At 41.9% G+C, this 19,255-nt stretch overlaps 1 protein-coding gene across 1 annotated transcript in view; it reads right to left on the bottom strand.

The window, feature by feature from the left end:
* LOC127007987 (dipeptidase 1-like) overlaps window positions 1-19,255 on the bottom strand; it is a 112,958-nt gene that overhangs the window by 38,972 nt on the left and 54,731 nt on the right. The window contains exon 6 of the mRNA XM_050879532.1: window positions 14,433-14,508. Within this exon, the coding sequence (XP_050735489.1) occupies window positions 14,433-14,508 (76 nt within the window). The remainder of the gene's footprint in view (window positions 1-14,432; window positions 14,509-19,255) is intronic.

The raw sequence follows: 19,255 nt of genomic DNA, 5'->3' as shown, positions 1-19,255 counted from the left end.
ATTTTATCTGGGCCGGGCGTTTTGTTTACTTTAATATTATCGATAATTTGTACTATATCACTTTCTGCAATGTCGCTAATACTACTGCTCAAGGATGTTAAATGTCAGTCAGTGAACTTAACCTTATGCTCTTATCCTCCTCTTCCTCTTCCTCTTCCTCTTACTCCTCTATTAAATTTCCTACTCCCATCTTCCTCTCTTCTTCTTCTTCTTTTTTTTTTTTAGGGTTATACGAAAGGCGAAGTCAACCTGATGCTTTTATCCTCCTCTTCCTCTTCCTCCTCCTCCTCTTCCTCCTCTTCTTCAAAACCATCTTCTCCCTCTTACTCCTCCTCTTCGTATCCAAACTGGCTGATATGATTTCCAAACCCCATGTTTCTCTTCATATTGTTTTTGAGGGTTATACGAAAGGAGTATTTTTTTTTATATATGTTACCTTTTTTTATGCCCTTGAACTGACTCCTTTGCTCTAAAAAATAAAAGAATAGGAAAGGGAAATGAGGAAGAAGGAGAAAGGAAGGAGAGAGAGAGAGCGGGTATAGAACGAAAGTGGAAACAGAAGTGGAGGAGACGGCGTGTTGAGAAAGTGGAGGAAATGAAATAGTGACAAAAATTATTAGAAAGAGACAAGAGGCAAGCAGGAAGATGAAAGTGGAGACAGACGGAAGAAAAATTGCATCATCAAGATTTCCATGAAGGAGAAATAAAGCAGAAGATGAGGATGGAAGGAGGAGGAAGAGGAAAAAGAGGAGGAAGAGGAAAGAAGAAGATATCAAAGAGGAGGAAACTGCGAAGAAGGATAGAGACATAGAGAAGAAGGTAAGAGGAGGAGGAGGAGGAGGAGAAATAAAAAATAAAAAAGAGGAACATATGAAGCATGATAACGAGCATTAAGAAAGATACGCAGGAGGAAACGAAAGAAGAGGAAGAAAGAAGAAGAGGAGGAGGAAGAGGAGGAAGAAGAAGAAGAAGAGGAGGAGAAACACAACCAGGGAAATACATAAAAATAAAAGTTGAGAGCGAATATCCGAAGACGAAGAAGAGGAGGAACAGGAACATGAAGAGGAAGAAGAGGAGGAGGAAGAGGAGAGAGAGGATGACAAGAAAAGAAAGGAGGAAGAAGAAAAATCACAACTAAAGAAAAAAAGAACAAATGTGAATAATCCAAAAACTAAGAGGAAGAGGAAGATGAGGAAGAGGAGGGAGAGGAAGAGGAACATGAAGAAGAGGAAGGAGAGGAAGAGGAACACGAAGAAGAGGAGGGAGAGGAAGACAAGAAAGGAGAGAGGAACGGAAAAACGACGAAGAAAGACACACAAAAAAAACAAACACAATAAATGCAAAAAAAATCCAAAAATATGAGAAAAGAATCCAAAAAACGAAGAGAAATATGAACACAAAAAAAAAAAAGAGGAAGAGGAACATGAAGAGGAAGAGGAGGAGGAGGAGGAGGAGGAAGACAAGAAAGAAGAGGATAATTTACAGGCTCGTTTGCTTCGTTAAGGTGACAAGAGAGAGTCGGCGGCCCACAAAACACTCGCCTCTCACACGCACACCAGGGAGGGAGGGAGAGAGAGAGAGAGAGAGAGAGAGAGAGGGAGAGGAAGGGGAGCGTGGGAAAGATGAGGAGCATTGGATCTGGCTATACAGGTTTTTGCTCTCCCAGCTGTGGAGGGAGAGAGGGAGAGAGGGTGAGAAAGAGTGTGTGAGGAAAGGAGAGGTACTTATGGATAGGGAGAGAGTGGGTGAGGGAAGAAGATAGGTAGATATAGAGGTTTGTAAGGAGAGGAAAGAAAGGATGTGGAAAGAACAGATCCAGTGAGGTAGAGGGAGAGGAAAGGCAATGAAGGGAAAGATGGAGAAAGGAAAGGGAAAGGAAAGGAAGGCAGTAAGGAAGGAAAGGAACACTTGGAGTAAAAGAAGGAGAATGAAAGAGAAAGGAGAGTGAAAGGGAAAGGAAAGGAAGGCAGTAAGGAAGGAAAGGAACACTAGGAGTAAAAGAAGGAGAATGATGAAGAGAGAAATGTAAGATAAAAAACGGGAAATAATATGAAGAGAAAGGAAAGATGATGAGGAAGAAAGGGAAGAGGGAGGAAGAGTGGTAAGGAAGAAGAGGAAAGCAAGGAGGGAGGAAGATGAAGGTGATAAAGAGAAGGGAAAAGAATGATTACAAAGGAAAAAAAAAGGATGTATGAGAGGAAGGGAAAAAACGGAGTCAGAGAAGGAGAAAAAGAAAAGGGGGAGAAAAGGTGAGGGGAAGGAAAAAGGGGAAGAGGGAAATGGACTAGCGGTGAGGGCTAACACACACACACACACACACACACACACACACACACACACACACACACATATATCCCATTGTTTGCCTTTCGCTTTAGTTTGAATTGGACGAAGTAAAATATATCGTGAATGTATGTGTGTGAACAATATGAAGAGAGAGAGAGAGAGAGAGAGAGAGAGAGAGAGAGAGAGAGAGAGAGAGAGAGAGAGAGAGAGAGAGAGAGAGAGAGAGTAACCAAACGGAACAAAAAAAAAAGTCACATCTGTATCGTCACGGAAGCACAGGAATGGTTTTACTTTTTTCCTTTTTTTTTTTTTTTTTGCTTTTTTATTGTCATGTCCATCGTGTATATTCTCACCTCATCTATGTATCTATCTATCTATCTATATCTGTCTATCTTTTTATCTATCTACCTTTCACTCTGTCTCCGCATGTCAAGCTTTAAATATCTATCTGTCTATCCACTGTATGTATGTATGTGTGTGTGTATGTATGTATATGTGTATGTATGTCGCTATCTATCTATGTCCATCTATCTATCTATCTATCCATCTATCTATATATCACTCTGTTTCTGTGCATATCAAACCTTAGCGAAAAATATATGTATATGTGTATGTATCTCGCTTTCTATCTATCTATGACCATCCATCTATCTATCTATCCATCTATCTATATATCACTCTGTTTCTGTGCATATCAAACCTTAGCGAAAAATATCTATGACCATCCATCTATCTATCTATCCATCTATCTATATATCACTCTGTTTCTGTGCATGTCAAACTTTCACGAAAAAAATTAAAAAAACTGAACGTCCATCTATTTAGAGAACGCACCTCCCTCCGTGTTCTGTTCCATCCGCTATTGTTATATTGTTCTCTGGTGTTGGTGAGCAGAGTGGATAACTTTGGCAGGCGTTTCATTTCATAGGGGGCGCCACCATACATGCTGATGCCTCTATAGAGCTTCGCGGGGGAGCATGAGCCAACCAAGCAAGATAGCGCTATTATAAAACTCTTGCCTGCGACTTTACGACCATCAGGCCCTATTAGGATAGCTTACTGGTGTCATAAATAGAATGTAAATAAAATATATCCATTAGAACATCCATCTTGCCAAGCCTCACGTAACATTTTGGGGGGTAAGAGAAATAGCTAGCAATCACTCATCCACAATTACATCCACAATCACATCCACTCTCGCTAATAATACTCTTTGGCAAATATAACATATCTGCTAAACACACATTCACTAACATTCACTTAGGCCAAAAATAATTACCTACTCAAAACTCATCCACCACCACATCCACGTATCTCCCCCAAAAAGCTACAGAGCACTCATCCGCCAGCTGCATCCACCAATTAGAAGCACCTAGCAAAAACTCATCATCCAGCACATCCACCTTGCCTAACATAATACTTGTACACCTGAACAAAAAAACTGTTACCCCCCAAAAACGCATCCGCCAGCTCATCCACCAGTACATACCTCATCCACCAGCTCATCCACCAGCTCATCCACCAAGAGAGGCAACTTAATTAAAGACAAAAAAACAAACAAGAACAGCATCAAGAAAAGCCTGTTGAACGCTGCTCTGACAAAAAAAAAAAGTTCAAAAAAGAGCTCAAAAAAGAGGTCAATTTCAGTACATTCATTCACTCGCTAATTCATTTTTTCACAGTCAACAGGTACATAGTGGGGTGTAGTAAGTCAGCGGGGCGCACATCCATTCCTCGCCTAACGACCGTCGCGAGAGATGAACGGTATATTAAAGCCCTAAATTTGGGCGCCGCGTCAAATTAAAGGTGAAATAGAGCGCCACTAAAAACGGTTCTGTGTGGGTGTTACTTGGCGGGGTGGCGGCGGTGATGGCGCGGCGGTGGCGATGAATGTCTTGTTTGGGTTCGTTAGTTTTGGTCTTGCTGTTGCTTGTGTTCTTCTTCTTTTGTGTTCGTTGTTGTTCTTTGTGTTTATTAGGAGAGTGGACGATCTAAAAACGGTTCTGTGTTTGTGTTCCTTTGGCGCGGCGGTGGCGATGAATGTCTTGTTTGGGTTCGTTAGTTTTGGTCTTGCTGTTGCTTGTGTTCTTCTTCTTTTGTGTTCGTTGTTGTCCTTTGGTGTTTATTAAGAGAGTGGACGATCTAAAAACGGTTCTGTGTGGGTGTTCCTTTGGCGCGGCGGGGCGATGGATGTCTTGTTTGGCTTTGTTAGTGTTGGTCTTGCTGTTACTTGTGTTCGTCTTCTTTTGTGTTCGTTATTGTCCTTTGGTGTTTATTAAGAGAGTGGACGATCTAAAAAAGGTTCTGTGTGTGTGCTACTTCTCTCTTCTGGCCATTTCTCACTTTTGTCTTCGTAGGAACAGCGATTAGCGGGCTTTTTTTTCTTCTCTTTTACACCTTTTTTTGGTTGCCCTCGAACTGATTCCTTAGCTGTAAAAAAAAAAAAAGAAGAAAAAAACCTGGCGGCGCGGCGGTGGTGGTGGTGCGGCGGGGAAGGTCTTGTTTGGCTCTGTCAGTGTTGTTCTTGATGTTGCTGTTGTTGGTGTTCTTCTTTGGTGTTCGTTGTTCTTCTTCAGTGTTTGTTTGCAGAGTGGACGATTTATTTTTGTGATTTTGTTTAATTTTGTTTTTTTCTTTGTTTTTGTTGCTGTTAATTTGTTGTTCTTTAATGTTTATATGGAGAGTGGAAATTTTTTTGGGTGATTTTGTTTTATTATTTTGTGTCTGTTATTCATTTGTTCAGAGAGATTATTATAAGTCAGTTTCTTCTTTCTTATCTGACTTCTCGTTTTTCTTTTGCTGTTTATCTTTGTGGTTTATTGGGAGGGTGAATTATGTTTTTTTTTTTCTTAGTTTGTTAATTTTTCCAGACATAGATCTTGATAACTCTAAAACTTCCCTCTTATGTCTGAATTTTCCTTATGTTGTTCCTACTGTTTACGAAGAGGATGCAAGATGCGTGTTTTTTTGTCCTTTTTTATATTATCCGTTTTTTTTTTTTTTTTTTTTTGGAGGGGGGGAGGGGTTAGATAGACTTCAAGTGCTAAATTCCTTCTCATTTGAATATCGATCCTCACCAAAAATAATGTTATTGCGTATTCTCTCTCTCTCTCTCTCTCTCTCTCTCTCTCTCTCTCTCTCTCTCTCTCTCTCTCTCTCTCTCTCTCTCTCTCTCTCTCTCCTCCTCCTCCTCCTCCTCCTCCTCCTCCTCCTCCTCCTCCTCTTGAAACCCAGGACTCCATGTGATGCCTTCAGTCTCCTGCTCCCTCCTCCTTCTGCTCCTCCTCCTCCACCACCTCACGCGCGCATCGCAGTAACTTCTCCCTTCCCTGGGCTGGCATTGTTCCGGCGGGCTTTTCCTTAGAGCCCTCTTAAGCTGGGGAAGGAAGGGGGAGGGAGGGGAGGAGGTAGAGGGGTGAGGTGGTGGTGGTGGTGGTGGTGGTGGTGAGGCTGAGGAAGGAAGGAAGGAAGAAAGGAAGGCCATGGTGGTAGTGTGGCTGATGAAGGAAAGAAAGGAAATAAAGGAGGAAGGAAATTAAGAAAGGAAGGACAAATGGAGAGGAGGGAGAGAATGAATGAAGGAAAGTAAAGGAGAGAATGAAAGGAAAAAAGGAATGAATGAAGGAAGGAAGGAAGGAGGGGCAAGGTGATGATGGTGGTGGTAGTGGTGGTTGTGGTGGTTGTGGTGGTGGTGGTAGTAGTGGTGAGGGTTAGGAAGGGAAGGAAAGGAGAGAAGAAACGAAGGAAGGAAGGGCAAGGCTGCAGTGATGGTGATGGTGATGGTGGTGGTGGTGGTGGTGGTCAAGGTCCCCGTTATGGTCTAGTGGCTCTGGTGGGTCGTTCTGGACACACGAGAGCACATTGGATCTCTCTCTCTCTCTCTCTCTCTCTCTCTCTCTCTCTCTCTCTCTCTCTCTCTCTCTCTCTCTCTCTCTCTCTCGCTCTCGCTCCTCCTCCCCATCTTCTCGTCCCTCTCCTCACCTCACTACAAAAGCTCTACACTCGTCGCTATTAGGTCCATCAAAGGCATAGTCTCTCCTTAACACGCTCCTTATTTATCATCTCCTTCCCTCTCATCGCTTTTCCCTCACCTACATTAATCATCCCTCTCATACCTCTGTCCTCTCTCGTTTCATTTACACAAGATTATTTTTAGGTTCTGTTTATAGCGCTGGTGGACTTTCTTGAGGGTTATTTTTGGGGGGCGTGCTCAGTCCGTTAGTGGCGTTGATGAATTATATCTATTGTGAGTACCGTGATTTATGACTTGCTTGGTATCATCTCTCTCTTTCCTCTCTTCCCTCTTCACTCTCATCCCTCTCCCTATCTCTCTTCAGTACAGCAAGACTTATATTTATCATCTCCCTGCTTCCTCTCATCCCTCTTCCCTCTCTCTTCAGTACATCAAATCCTTTATGTATTATCTCCCTTCTTCCTCTCATTCCTCTCTCCTCTCTTTCCTCTTCCCTCTCTCTTCAGTACAGCAAGACCTATATTTATCTTATCCTTTCTTTCTCTCATTCCTCTTTCCTCTCTTCCCTCTTCCCTCTCTCTTCAGTACAACAAGACCTATTTTTATCATGACCCTTCTTTCTCTCATCGATCCTCCACCGCAAGACCTACTTTTCTCATCCTCCTCTTCCCTCTCACTCTCTCCACTCTCTCCCTTAAGAACCACCTAACCTACATTTATCACCTTCAAGTCCTTCTTCTTCCTACATATCAGCTGCTCCTCTAATACAAAGCAATAACGTCATTCAAGCAGATTTATTTTGATTACACGATGACAGTTTCTACCTCCCTCATCTTATAGGTTGCATATTATAAAGTTTATGTATGTTTATCAGAGGTCCGTAATAATCGATCAGTTAATCAATCAGTCAGTCAATCAGTCTCTAATTAATGCATCATTCAATCAGTCATACCCTTCAACTCCTCTCCTTCCCCTCTGTAGATCATCATACGTTCTACACTGTCAATTACATGTCTTTTCTCGGAGCTAGATATATTCCGAGCTTCAATATTCTAATCAGAAAGTTTTAATACACTCCCTCGCTCGCCCGCATTGCAGTCCCGGCTCCTCATTACCTGTTCAAGGATTAATTAACGGCCCTCAGGTATGCATGGTCCCAGGCAAGGCAGGTAAGGCCGTGCGTCAAGTATTTAACAGGTATTCGGCCGGTCCAGATTTTTGCGGTGCACGGATCACGGTACAGATGGGGGCGTATATACGGTAATGCTGCTCATGGTCTCGGTGTTGATATCCGTAACAGTGGAAAGCGGAAGGGATGTTTGGCTGGAAGGATTAGTGAGTCAAGTTGGGGTATACACTAAAGCTACTCGTGGCCTCAGTGCTCATATCCGTAACAGTGGAAAGGTGAAGGGGATGTAGTTTGGCTGGAAGGAAGGGAGTGTTAAGTTTTGGGCATAGGCTGCAGCTGCGCGTCTCCTCGGAGCTCACATCCGTAACCAAGGAAACGGAAAGGGATGTGGTTTGGGTTGGAGGGAAAGGTGAGTAGAGTTAGATACAGTGAATAGTGAAGGGGATGAAGTTTAGTTTTATTAAGGAAGGAAGGAAGGAAGGAAGGGAGAGTTTGGGTGTTAGTTGAAGAAAGGGTAGATGGGTAAGGGAGGATGGGAATTAGAGGGAGTTTAAGGAATATAGACGTTCTTTTATGATTTCTTTCTGATCAGTGAAAAATCGTCTTTAAACCCAGGGGTCATATACAAAGGCCAGGCTGTAAATATACCCTTCTCTCCTTTACACAGTTCGAGTCTTTTTTTTTATTGTTGTTTCCTTTTTTGTGTGCCCTTGTGCTGTCTCCTTAGCTGTAAAAAAAATGGTCCTGTAATTCTGGTGAGAAGGTGAAGTTATAAATAATTTTGTCTCTGGCTAATTCGAAACCGTACCACATAAGGAAACCAAAAGGCCGTGAATTATACAAAGGCCAGACAGCTTAACCTCGTCCCCTGTACTAATGATCTTGTAATTCCGGTGAGAGTGTGAATTTTTAAACAATTTTCTCTCTGACTAATTGAGAATCACGCCACATAAGGAAACCAAAATGCGGTGAATTATACAAAGGCCAGAGAGCTTAACCTTGTCCCCTCTACTACTGATCCTGTAATTCCGGTGAGAGAGTGAAGTTTTAAACAATTTTCTCTCTGACTAATTGACAACCGCGCCACATAAGGAAATCAAAAGGCCGTGAATTATACAAAGGCCAGACAGCTTAACCTTGTCCCCTCTACTACTGATCTTGTAATTCCGGTGAGAGAGTGAAGTTTTAAACAATTTTCTCTGACTAATTGACAACCGCGCCACATAAGGAAATCAAAAGGCCGTCAATTATACAAAGGCCAGACTGTTTAACTTCGTCTCCTCCACTGATGATCCGGTAATTTCAGTGTACGAATGATTTGTAAATGATTTCGTTCTGGCCAGTCGAAAATCACAGTGCCTATGAAAACCAGACGACCGGAAATTAAACAAAGATCAGACAGTTTAATCTCGTCTCCTCTATTGATGTTCCGGTAATTTCAGTGCACAAATGATATGTATATGATTTCTTTCTGGCCAGTCGAGAATCACAATGCCTAAGGAAACGACACGACCGGAAATTAAACAAAAATTAAACCTAACCTCGTCTCCTCTAATAATAATCGTGTAATTTCAGTGTGCGAAGAAAGTTTTAAACAATGTCTTCCTGAGCAAATCACTAAACACAGCGTCTAAGGAAACCACACGACCAGAAATTGTACAAAGATGAAGCAGTTTAACCTCATCTTCTCTACTTCAATAATCGTGTCATTTCACTGTACAAAGAAAGTTTTAAATAATTTCTTCCTGGGCCATCAAGAAACGTACCCCATAAAGTAATCCCAAGGCCTTTAAGTTACATAATAGACCGACAGTTTACCTGCATCTCTGCTGTAAAGATCCTAAATTTCAATGCAAGAATAACGTTTAAAATTATTTCTTTCTGATTTCTCAACAATAATCACTACCTAAGGAAACCAGTCGACTAGAAATTGTACAAAGATCAAACTGCTTAACCTCATCTCCTCTCCTTCAATATCCTGTAATTTCAGTGTACGAGTGAGGTTTTAAAATAGTCTTTCTCTGACCGATCATTTAGCGCCGCGCATCAGGCTATAATTCACACGGAGACCAGACTGCCTTACCTCATCTTCCCTAGACATTAAATCCAGGTGCAAATCAGATCCTAAACACGACCTCTACCTCCCTCCCTCTCTCTCCTCTTCTCTCCTTCCCTCCCTCTTTATCTCTCTCCTCTTCCTCTCTTCCTCCCCTTCCTTCTCTTCCCCCAAAATGAGCCCTTCCTCTAAACCGCTTTTCCCATCCTCTCTCCCCCAACCTTTCCTGCTCCTCCGCTTCCTTCACCTCCCTCCAACATGAGCCCCTCCTCCCCTCCCTCTCTTCCCATCCTCTCTCTTCCTCCACCTTCTCTCCTTCCCCTTCCTCTTTTTCTTCCCTTCTTCCCTCTCTCCCCGTCCTCCTCCCTGCCCCACTGTTCTTCCTCCGCCCTCCCTCCTTTTTCCCCCTCCCCCCTCCATCCCTCCCTCTCTTTCTCCTCCCATCATCTATCCTCCTCCCTCCCTCTCCTCCCCTTCCTCCCCTTCCTCCACTCTCCCCACCAGCAGCGCCTCATTAAACTCCCCAACTCCTCCCCTACATCACCCGCACGGCGCACCCCCACAAGATTATAAGCATATTAAACGATCGCCGACCTAATTACGCCACGCCATGTTGTGTTTGACCGGTTGAGCCTTTGCCTGCCCCTCCCTCCCCTCCCCTTCCCTCGCCCTTCTCTCTCTCTCTCTCTCTCTCTCTCTCTCTCTCTCTCTCTCTCTCTCTCTCTCTCTCTCTCTCTCTCTCTCTCTCTCTCTCTCTCTCTCTCTCTCTCTCTCTCTCTCTCTCTCTCTCTCTCTCTCTCCCATCCCTTCTCTTCTTCTCTCAACCTGTTCCTCATGTCTTCCCTTCTCTCCCCTCCTCCTTCTCCTCCCCTCTCTCCCCATGCTCCTCCTCCCCACCTGATGTTTTATTCCGCCACACAGGTAATTGAGCAGGTGAGTGTCCGTAGTAGGAGCAGGAGCAGCAGGTCAGACCGGAAACAGAGCAAGGTTGATGAGGCGGAGAGTAAGGCATTAGGAGGGTAATAGATCTTAATTCAGTAGTCTTAGATCCTACTTAATGGTTTTGTTTTCCTTTGTTTTGTTGTTTATTGTTTCCTTTCCCCCACTTGGATTTATCTCAATAGTGTTCATCTTTTTTTATTTATTTTTTATTTTTTTATCTTTTCTCTTTTCCCCCTCTTTAATTCTACTTATTATTTTTCCTTTCTCATTTGTTGTCGCGTTTTGTCTCCTCTCTCCCACTTGGATTTTCCTTAATATTTTTTTTTATCTTTTCTACATTTTTCCTTTTTTTATCTTTTATTCCTTCCTTTCTCCCTCTTCAATTCTACCTATTTTTTTTCTCATTTGTTTTCGATGTTTTTTTTTTTTCATTTCTCCCTCATTACTCCGTTATTTCCATCTCTCTCCTCATGAATTCTAAATTATATATATTTTTCTTTTAGTTCTTTTCGCCATCTCTTTTCTGTATACTCTATTATATATTTTTGTCTTTTATTTCTCGTCTATATTCCCCTTAAATTATACTCCACGTTATTTCTTTCCTCCACTTTTCTTCCATTTTCCCTCTTACCGTTTATTGTTCTCTGTCACAAATCCTCATTCTCTTGCCTTACATTCTACTTCATATCATTTTTCCGTTACCTGATTTTTTTTCCTTCCCTTTTTCTTTTCTTCCCCTCGAGTTTGAAGGGGAAAGGAATTCAACTAGGTCACCTTTTTCTTTATTAAATCAACAACCTTTCACACTTCTTACCAACACTCTCTATCAGTCTCTATCTATCTATCTATCCATCTATCTATCTCCCACTCCCGATCTCCCGTTTTCTTCACACTTTTCTCTTTCGTGGATTTTTTTGGGTGAGACCACGGTTAAATTTTTTGAGGGGAACTGTGTTAAACTAGGTCATTCTCTTTTATATTTTACATGAAGCTCCCCATTTTTTTTCTATCGTTCTCTCTCCCTTTATTCTCCATCTCTCTTAAGCCTTCTCCCCCCATTATATCTGTAGTAAGTTTTCTGAGTGGAGTGGGAATTTTTTTTAGAGGGGGACAGTTATATTGTGTCGTTCCCTTTCATATTCTTGTTATTAAATTCACTTTTTTATATTTATTTTTATTTCTCTATCATCTGTGTCTCCTGTTTTCTGTTTCTCCTTTCATTTACCTTCTATTTTTTTCATTATCTCTTCTCCTTTTATCTCATTCTCATTTTATTGTTTTTTCTCCCTCTTTTTTATATCCCTTTCTCCCTCTATTCTCTATCTCGTTTTTTTCTTCCTCTTTCTCCTTTCATCTACCTGTTTTATTTATCTTCCCTTTTTTCTCTTCTCCCTTTCTCACTCTTTCATCTTCCTCTTCTCTTCCATTATCTCCTTCCTTTTAACCTTTCCATCTTACAGTTTCTCCCCAAATCTTTCCTCTTCCTCTTCTTGCCTATCTTTCATCTGCCTTCTTTTTTCTTTCCCATTATCTCATCTCCCCATTTTTTCTCCCTTCCCCTCTTTCCCCTCTCCTTCATTATCTCTTTGTTGCACTTTTTCAGCTGGATAAGATTGAACGAGGCTTCTGGTGTTTATTTTTTCCTTAATTCCACTTTTTTACCCATCTCTCTCTCCCTCTCTCCCCTTTTTACCCTTCCACCCTCCCTCCCTTTTCTTTCCCATAAGTTTGTAAGGGGAAGGTGAGTAACACTGTCCTCTTTCTTCCTTCTTTCTTTGTTGTTTTCCTTCCTACACAAGGGAGTGGAAGAAGGAGAGACGGAGAGAGGGGAGAAGGGAGGGAGAAGGGAGAGGGGAGAAGGGAGAAGAGAGAAGAGAGAAGAGACAAGAGAGGAGAGAGAAAAGAGGAGGAGAGAGAAAAGAGAAAAGAGGAGAGAGAAGAGAGAAGAGAGGAGAGAGAAGAGAGGAGAGAGAAAAGAGGAGGAGAGAGAAAAGAGGAGAGAGGAGAGAGGAGAGAGAGAGAGAGAGGACACGGATATAGTGAAATCTGACCTTTTGGATCCGTAGAGTTTTTTTTTATATCAACGCGTGAAAGGCATATGGGGAGAGAGAGAGAGAGAGAGAGAGAATCATAACCATTCATAAGCATTAGCCGCCTTAACTTTCCCCCTTTAAAAGATTATCAGGGAGAGGGAAAAGTACTCACCGAATTTAGACATTACTCTCTCTCTCTCTCACTCTCTCTCTCTCTCTCTCTCTCTCTCTCTCTCATCTTAATCACTTCATCCTCGTAACTCTCTCAAATATTATAATAGCGAGATAATGCATTCTCTCTCTCTCTCTCTCTCTCTCTCTCTCTCTCTCTCTCTCTCTCTCTCTCTCTCTCTCTCTCTCTCTCAATATCTATCTGTTCATTCATCTATCTATTTCTATTCCACTTTGTCTATTCCCTATTAATTTGTTTGGTCGTCCGCTTTATCTATTGAGGTTCTGAGGTCACAAAGGGTTAAGGAGGAGCATCAATGTCTTTGGTTCAAGGATAATTTGCATCTGAAAAAGAATAGGAAGTGTGGACGGGCCTCTGAGATCAAATGGCGTTCTTTAGGTTAGAAGAGAATAGGAGAGGATGTGTTTGAGTGATCGGTAGCGCATTAAACTGAGAAACAAAGGAGGAGGAGGAATATATTTGACTTAGCTTGAAGAAGGACGTTTAGAAAGGAAGAAAAGAAGAGAACGTGAGTGATCGGTAGCGCCTTGACCATAGAAACAAGGGAGGGAGGAAGAGGAATACATCAGAACACCTCTCCTCCCGAATTGACCCCTCTTTCGTCCACCTCTTTGGATTCTTTTTTAGGAGCAGCGAGTAGCGGGCTTTTTTATTATTGTTTCCTTTTTTGTGAACTTTAGCTGTTTCCTTTGTTGTAAAAAATAAAATTGCCTCAGTTTGTAAAAGGTCGTTAGGAAAGGAGGAGAAGAGGAGGATAAAGGTACATGACTCAGTGATTCTTTACAGTAACGGAAGAAGTTTAAGGCGCAAAAAACAAGAACAAAAAAAAGCCCTATAAGCTGTTTTTATTTATATAGAGGGAAGATACATTGGACGCCTATGATTCTAGAGTGTTAAAAGAGATAAAATAATGTGTACCTTCGATTCCAAGAGGTTTTAAGGCGAGAAAATGCTAAGAGTATTTAGTTATAGAGGAAAGAAACTATAGCGACCTTTGATTTTAGTCTTAACGTTACTATAAATATGTTTCTTTGTTTCATATTCTCCATCAGATTCCAAGAGTATTAAGAGTTAGATTCCAAGAGGTTTTAAGGCGAGAAAATGCCAAGAGTATTTAGTTATAAAGGAAAGAAACTATAACGCCCTTTGTTTCTCGAGTCTTAAGGTTAAAAAAAAATTCTTAGGCCCATCCATCTTCTCCATCAGATTCCAAGAGGTTTTAAGGCGAGAAAATGCTAAGAGTGTTTAGTTATAAAGGAAAGAAACTATAACGCCCTTTGATTCTAGAGTCTTAAGGTTAAAAACAAAAAGTTTTTTAGACTCATCTTCTCCATCAGATTCCAAGAGGTTTTAAGACAGATTCCAAGAGGTTTTAAGACAGATTCCAAGAGGTTTTAAGACATAGATTCCAAGAGTTTATTAGACAGATTCCAAGAGGTTTTAAGACATAGATTCCAAGAGCTTTTAAGACAGATTCCAAGAGGTTTTAAGACATAGATTCCAAGAGTTTATAAGACAGATTCCAAGAGGTTTTAAGACATAGATTCCAAGAGGTTTTAAGACAGATTCCAAGAGGTCTTACGGCATAGATTCCAAGAGTTTATAAGACAGATTCCAAGAGGTTTTAAGACATAGATTCCAAGAGGTTTCAAGACAGATTCCAAGAGGTTTTAAGACATAGATTCCAAGAGTTTATAAGACAGATTCCAAGAGGTTTCAAGACAGATTCCAAGAGGTCTTACGGCATAGATTCCAAGAGCTTATAAGGCGAGAAAAGGCTAAGCAAAGGGTATACGTGTCCCCTGTGGCTCTGTACTCACCCTGCCGAAGTGCGTGAGACCCCTGGGTGAGTTTGGATCCTCAATGTCCGTCTCCCGCGCCCTGGCACACTCAGCCCTGGGGGAGGAAGGGGGGACGGGTGTGTTAGTGCAGTCATCGTCATTATCATCATCGTCATCATCATCTTTACCGTTAATTGCATAGGTAATTGTGTAGTCTGTTTGTCATTGATGTCGATGGTATAAGGAAAATAAGTCATCATCGTCGTCATCTTAGCTTATTTATCTCATCATCCTCCTCCTCCTTCTCATCATCATCATCATCATCATCAACATCATCATCATTACTATTACCTTTGTCGAGAGAAGCATAGTTAATCCATCATTCCAATCATCATTTTCCATCAGTGGTTCTATTTTCATCACCATCCTCATCACTATCATCATCATTCTCACCATCATCACCTTTATACACATCACCACCACCACCACCACCACCACCAGCATCACACATTTCATCTCTCACACAAAAAAATAAACCACGAAAAATACACCAAAATGAGCCCTTCCTCTAACCCGCTCTTCCCATCCTCTCTCCTCCAACCTTTCCTGCTCCTTCCCTTCCTTTTCCTCGCTTCCTCCACCTCCTTCTCCTCCCTCCATTACAACAACACCACCGCCATCAGCATCACACTTTTCACCGCACACACACTGAAAAATAAAACTCGTAAAATACACCAGTTAGAATTAGAATAAGCAATAAGAATCCTACACACGTACACACTTCATGTCATTCCACTTGATATACCAAAACCCTGCATCTGTATTAGTGGCATTTTCGCATGACCGGGGAAAATAAAAGTTTGAAATTGCCAATACATAAAACTATATTCCTGGCGAGTGGCTCAGCGCGTCAAATCCGTTAGTTCAAGGCTATTATAACTTTGACAATTAATGAATATGCTGGCAATTGTAGAAAGACCTCCAGAAATGAAATGATCAGTAAATATTCCGAGGAGCATCAATAAAAGCTTGCCACGAAAGATCTCTTGAGCGGCTGAGCGTATTGAAGCTGATCCATTTCTTAAGTCCTTCCTTTGGCAATTCACCTGTGCATGATTAATATGACAGGTAAATATTGACAGGCACACACACACACACACACACACACACACACACACACACACACACACACACACACACACACACACACACACACGAAAGCAGATGTAAATAGAGTTTGACCTTGGTTTAATACTGTGAAAATACGAACAGAAAAACAACAGACAACCAAACACACACACACACACACACGCACACACACACACACGCACACACACACACACACAAGCACACGCACACACACACCTGTTGCCTCGCCATCGAACATTTGGTATGCTAATGATCCATGGCTAATGAGGCCGCGTGACGCTTCTGATTGAAAACAAATCCGGGCCGTGGGAGTGTTGGCGGGCGGGCGGGAGGGAGGGTGTCGATGCGGCGCTCAATCACAAGTGTGGCGGCGGGGGAGGGGGAGGAAAAAAAAAAGTGTTGCGTGTTGGTTGTGTGTTGCGATATTTAATGTTTTTTTAGATGATTGTTAATGGGATTGTTTATTTTCTTATGTGTGCTTTTTGTGTTGTGAGGGTTTGTTTTTGGGTGTTGATTTTTTGTTGTTTTTGTTGTTTTTGTTATTGTTGTTATTATTGTTATTAATTTTATCACTCATTACCGTTATCATTTATCATTTTTTGTCTCTCCTCCTCCTCCTCCTCTTCTTCCTCGTCCTCGTTCTCCTCTTCCTTCCTTCTCCATCTCTTCCTCATTTACTTTCTCCTTCTCCCTTTCTACTACTACTACTACTTCTACTACTACTGCTACCACTAACACTACTACCACTAACATTACTATTACTACTACTTCTACATCTACTTCTATCACTACAAGCGGACAACATTCCCATTCCCATTCCAAGCAGCTCTGGACAGGGTCGGTTAACAGGCGGTAGTTACGAAGCTGACCCTCGCTCTCAACGATCACAGCGCGGACAGGAATATCGCTAACACACAAAGGCGATAACCGGGATAGGGGAGCGACCGCCTCGTCCTCGTGTATTTAAAGGTGACAATCATGGGACGTACAGGTGTGATGGTTGCCAGTGGAGTTACCTGGTCAAATATCTCACCTCTGTTTTACTTGTTTAGATAGATTTGTGATGATGGAGACACGGGGATTACCTGGCTTGGATTCTAATAGTTTCAATGTCTGAGTTAAAGGACGTCTTGGCTCTGAGGTTTTAAAAGTTACCTGTATGAAGTTACCTGGACAAATCTCACCTGTGTAATCGTCGCTCAGGTAGACTCGTGATCATGGAGACGTGTTTAAAAGAAAGGCTTGACATTTGTTTTTTAAAAGTTACCTGGATCGTGTTACCTGGTCTAATCTCTCACCTGTGTAATCAACGCTCAGGTAGACTCGTGATAAAGATGAAACCTTTTTTGCCTTACTTGGATTCTAGTAGTTTGTGTGTGATTAAAAGACAGGCTCGACGTTCCTGTATTAAAAGTTACCTAGCTGAAGCTACCTGGTTAAATCTCACTTGTGTAATCGACGCTCAGTTAGATTCGTGATGCTGAAGACAGGTGAATTGCCTTGGATTCTAATAGTTTGTGTGTGATTAAAAGAAAGGATTGACATTGGTGTTTTGAAAATTACATGGGTAGTGTTACCTGGTCAAATCTCTCACCTGTGTAATAATCGCTCAGGTAGACTCGTGATGCTGAAGAAACGTAGATTACCATACTTGGATTCTTATAGTTTCAATGTCTGAGTAAAATAAATTCATCGTGTATGTGGCTTCAAAAATTGATTCGTTAAACACATCTCCATTCTCTGTTCCCATTAATCCAGTTTTTTTTATAGGTTCTGCGTCTGTTTATAGAGAAACCATAGCATTGGGGAATAAGAAATGGGATATCTCAATTTTTTTCATCATCTGTTTTCGTTCATCCAGATTTTGTATAGTTTATGCGTCTGGGGTATCCGAAAGAGATTAGATTAATTAAGGGTCCCTTTCTCTTCTGTTCTCCAAATCAGTTTTTCTGTTCACGCGTCCGGTTGAGAGAAAGACACAGCATAAAATTCCACGACATTTCTCTGGACGGGTTTCCTCTCCCTCTCTCTCTCCCTTCCCTCGGCTCAGCGGCGGGGCGGAGGCGGTGAAGAGTCGGATTCAGTGCGCGTTTTGTGGCTTTGCAGAACGTTGCTCCCTCACACACACACACACACACACACACACACACACACACACACACACACACACACACGCACGCACACACCCATACTGCCTCGCCCACGCCAACAGTCTTCCCGCGCCGGCCGAAAGGGAATGTTATCTTTAAAGCCATTCCGTCTATTTAAAACATTGATTTCTGATTCTTTTTTACGTCTGCACTTTGTCCTGACGTTTGAGGCGACCGTCTGGCGCCGTAGACACATGCATTTTAACACCTGAGTACACCTGTGGAGGTAGACTAACTTTTTATTTGTAGGAGGAGCGATTAAGGTGTTTTTTTTTTTTGGTTAGTTTGTTTTCTCGTTTTTTTTTATACTTAAGCTTCTTCCGTTCCTAAAAATAAATAAATCATAGTTTTTTTTATTTAGGACAGCTACAACAGGTGACATCACGCGCTCACACCTGGAATCGACACTAATTAAGGCATAACCAGGTAGAAACGTGTTTACTTTACGGTGATATGACGCAGATTCAAGGTAAAAAGGAAAAAAAAATATAAAAACCTTCTCCCACGCCTCCCCACATAAAAAAGAAGACAGAAGGCACCAAAAGAAGAAAAAAAATTAATATAGGCACCAAAAGAAAAAAGAAAAATGAAAAATACATTAGAAAAATCACCGTTCACGTTTCTCCATATTAAAAAAAAAAAAAAGAAGAAGACGGAGGAAGGTGCTAACAGAAGAGTCTCTAATTAAGTTTCCGAGGCGTTCTTTCGTCGTGTGTTCTGCAGGTAATTTACTAACGTTGAACAGGTAAAGGTAAAGATAGATGGTGATGATGAAGATAAAGATAAGGAGGTGATGATGATGGGCGCCATACATTTCTAGGTGGATTTAGGGATTGTGTTTTGTGGGAGAAGGAAGGAAGAGAGGGATGGAGGGAAAAAGGAAGGGTACGAAAAGGAAGGGAAGTAAGAGAAAGGGAGGGAAAGAAGGAAGATGAAAGGATAAGGAAGAGGAAAGGAGGAGGAAAGGAAGGAAGGAAAAAGGGAAGACGGAGGGAAGGAGAAGGAAGGGAAAGAAGAGGGAAGGATGAGAAAGACGGAGAGAGGAAGGAACGTACAAAGGGAAGGAGGAGGAAGGAAGGGAAGGAGGAAGAGGAGGCAGGGGATGAGGAGAGAAAAAGAGGAGAGGAAAGAGGGAAGGAAGGATGAAAAGTAAGGCATTAAGGAATCTGAAGGAAGAAGAGGAAGAACGGGAACGAGGAGGAAAAGAGGGAGGGAGGAAGAAGATAAAGGAGAGGAGGGGAGAGAAAAGGAGGAAAGGGAAGAGGGAAAGAGGAGAAAGAAAAGAAGGAGGAAAAGTAAGGCAGTAAGGGATCTGAAGGAGGAGGAGGAAGAAAGGGAAGGAGGAGGAAAGATGGGAGGAAGAAGAGGAATTTTAGGAGGAGGCAGCTTGTTTTCGTCATCTCTCTTATCAGGGGTCGAAGGGAGATGTTTTCCGCGCCTTCAACCATAATTTTAGCTTAGGCCTCAGACGGATGAAAGAAAAAGTTGTAGGTAATCGCTCTCCCTTTTACCTCACACCTTCACTAACATGGAAGGTGAGTAACGGCAAGGTAGTGGAAAGGT

This window comes from Eriocheir sinensis, chromosome 36 (genome assembly GCF_024679095.1).
Source record: "Eriocheir sinensis breed Jianghai 21 chromosome 36, ASM2467909v1, whole genome shotgun sequence".
In the NCBI taxonomy this organism is placed as follows: Eukaryota; Metazoa; Arthropoda; class Malacostraca; order Decapoda; family Varunidae; genus Eriocheir; species Eriocheir sinensis.
Note: the sequence above shows the minus strand (reverse complement) of the source record. Positions and strands in the feature narration are given on the sequence as shown.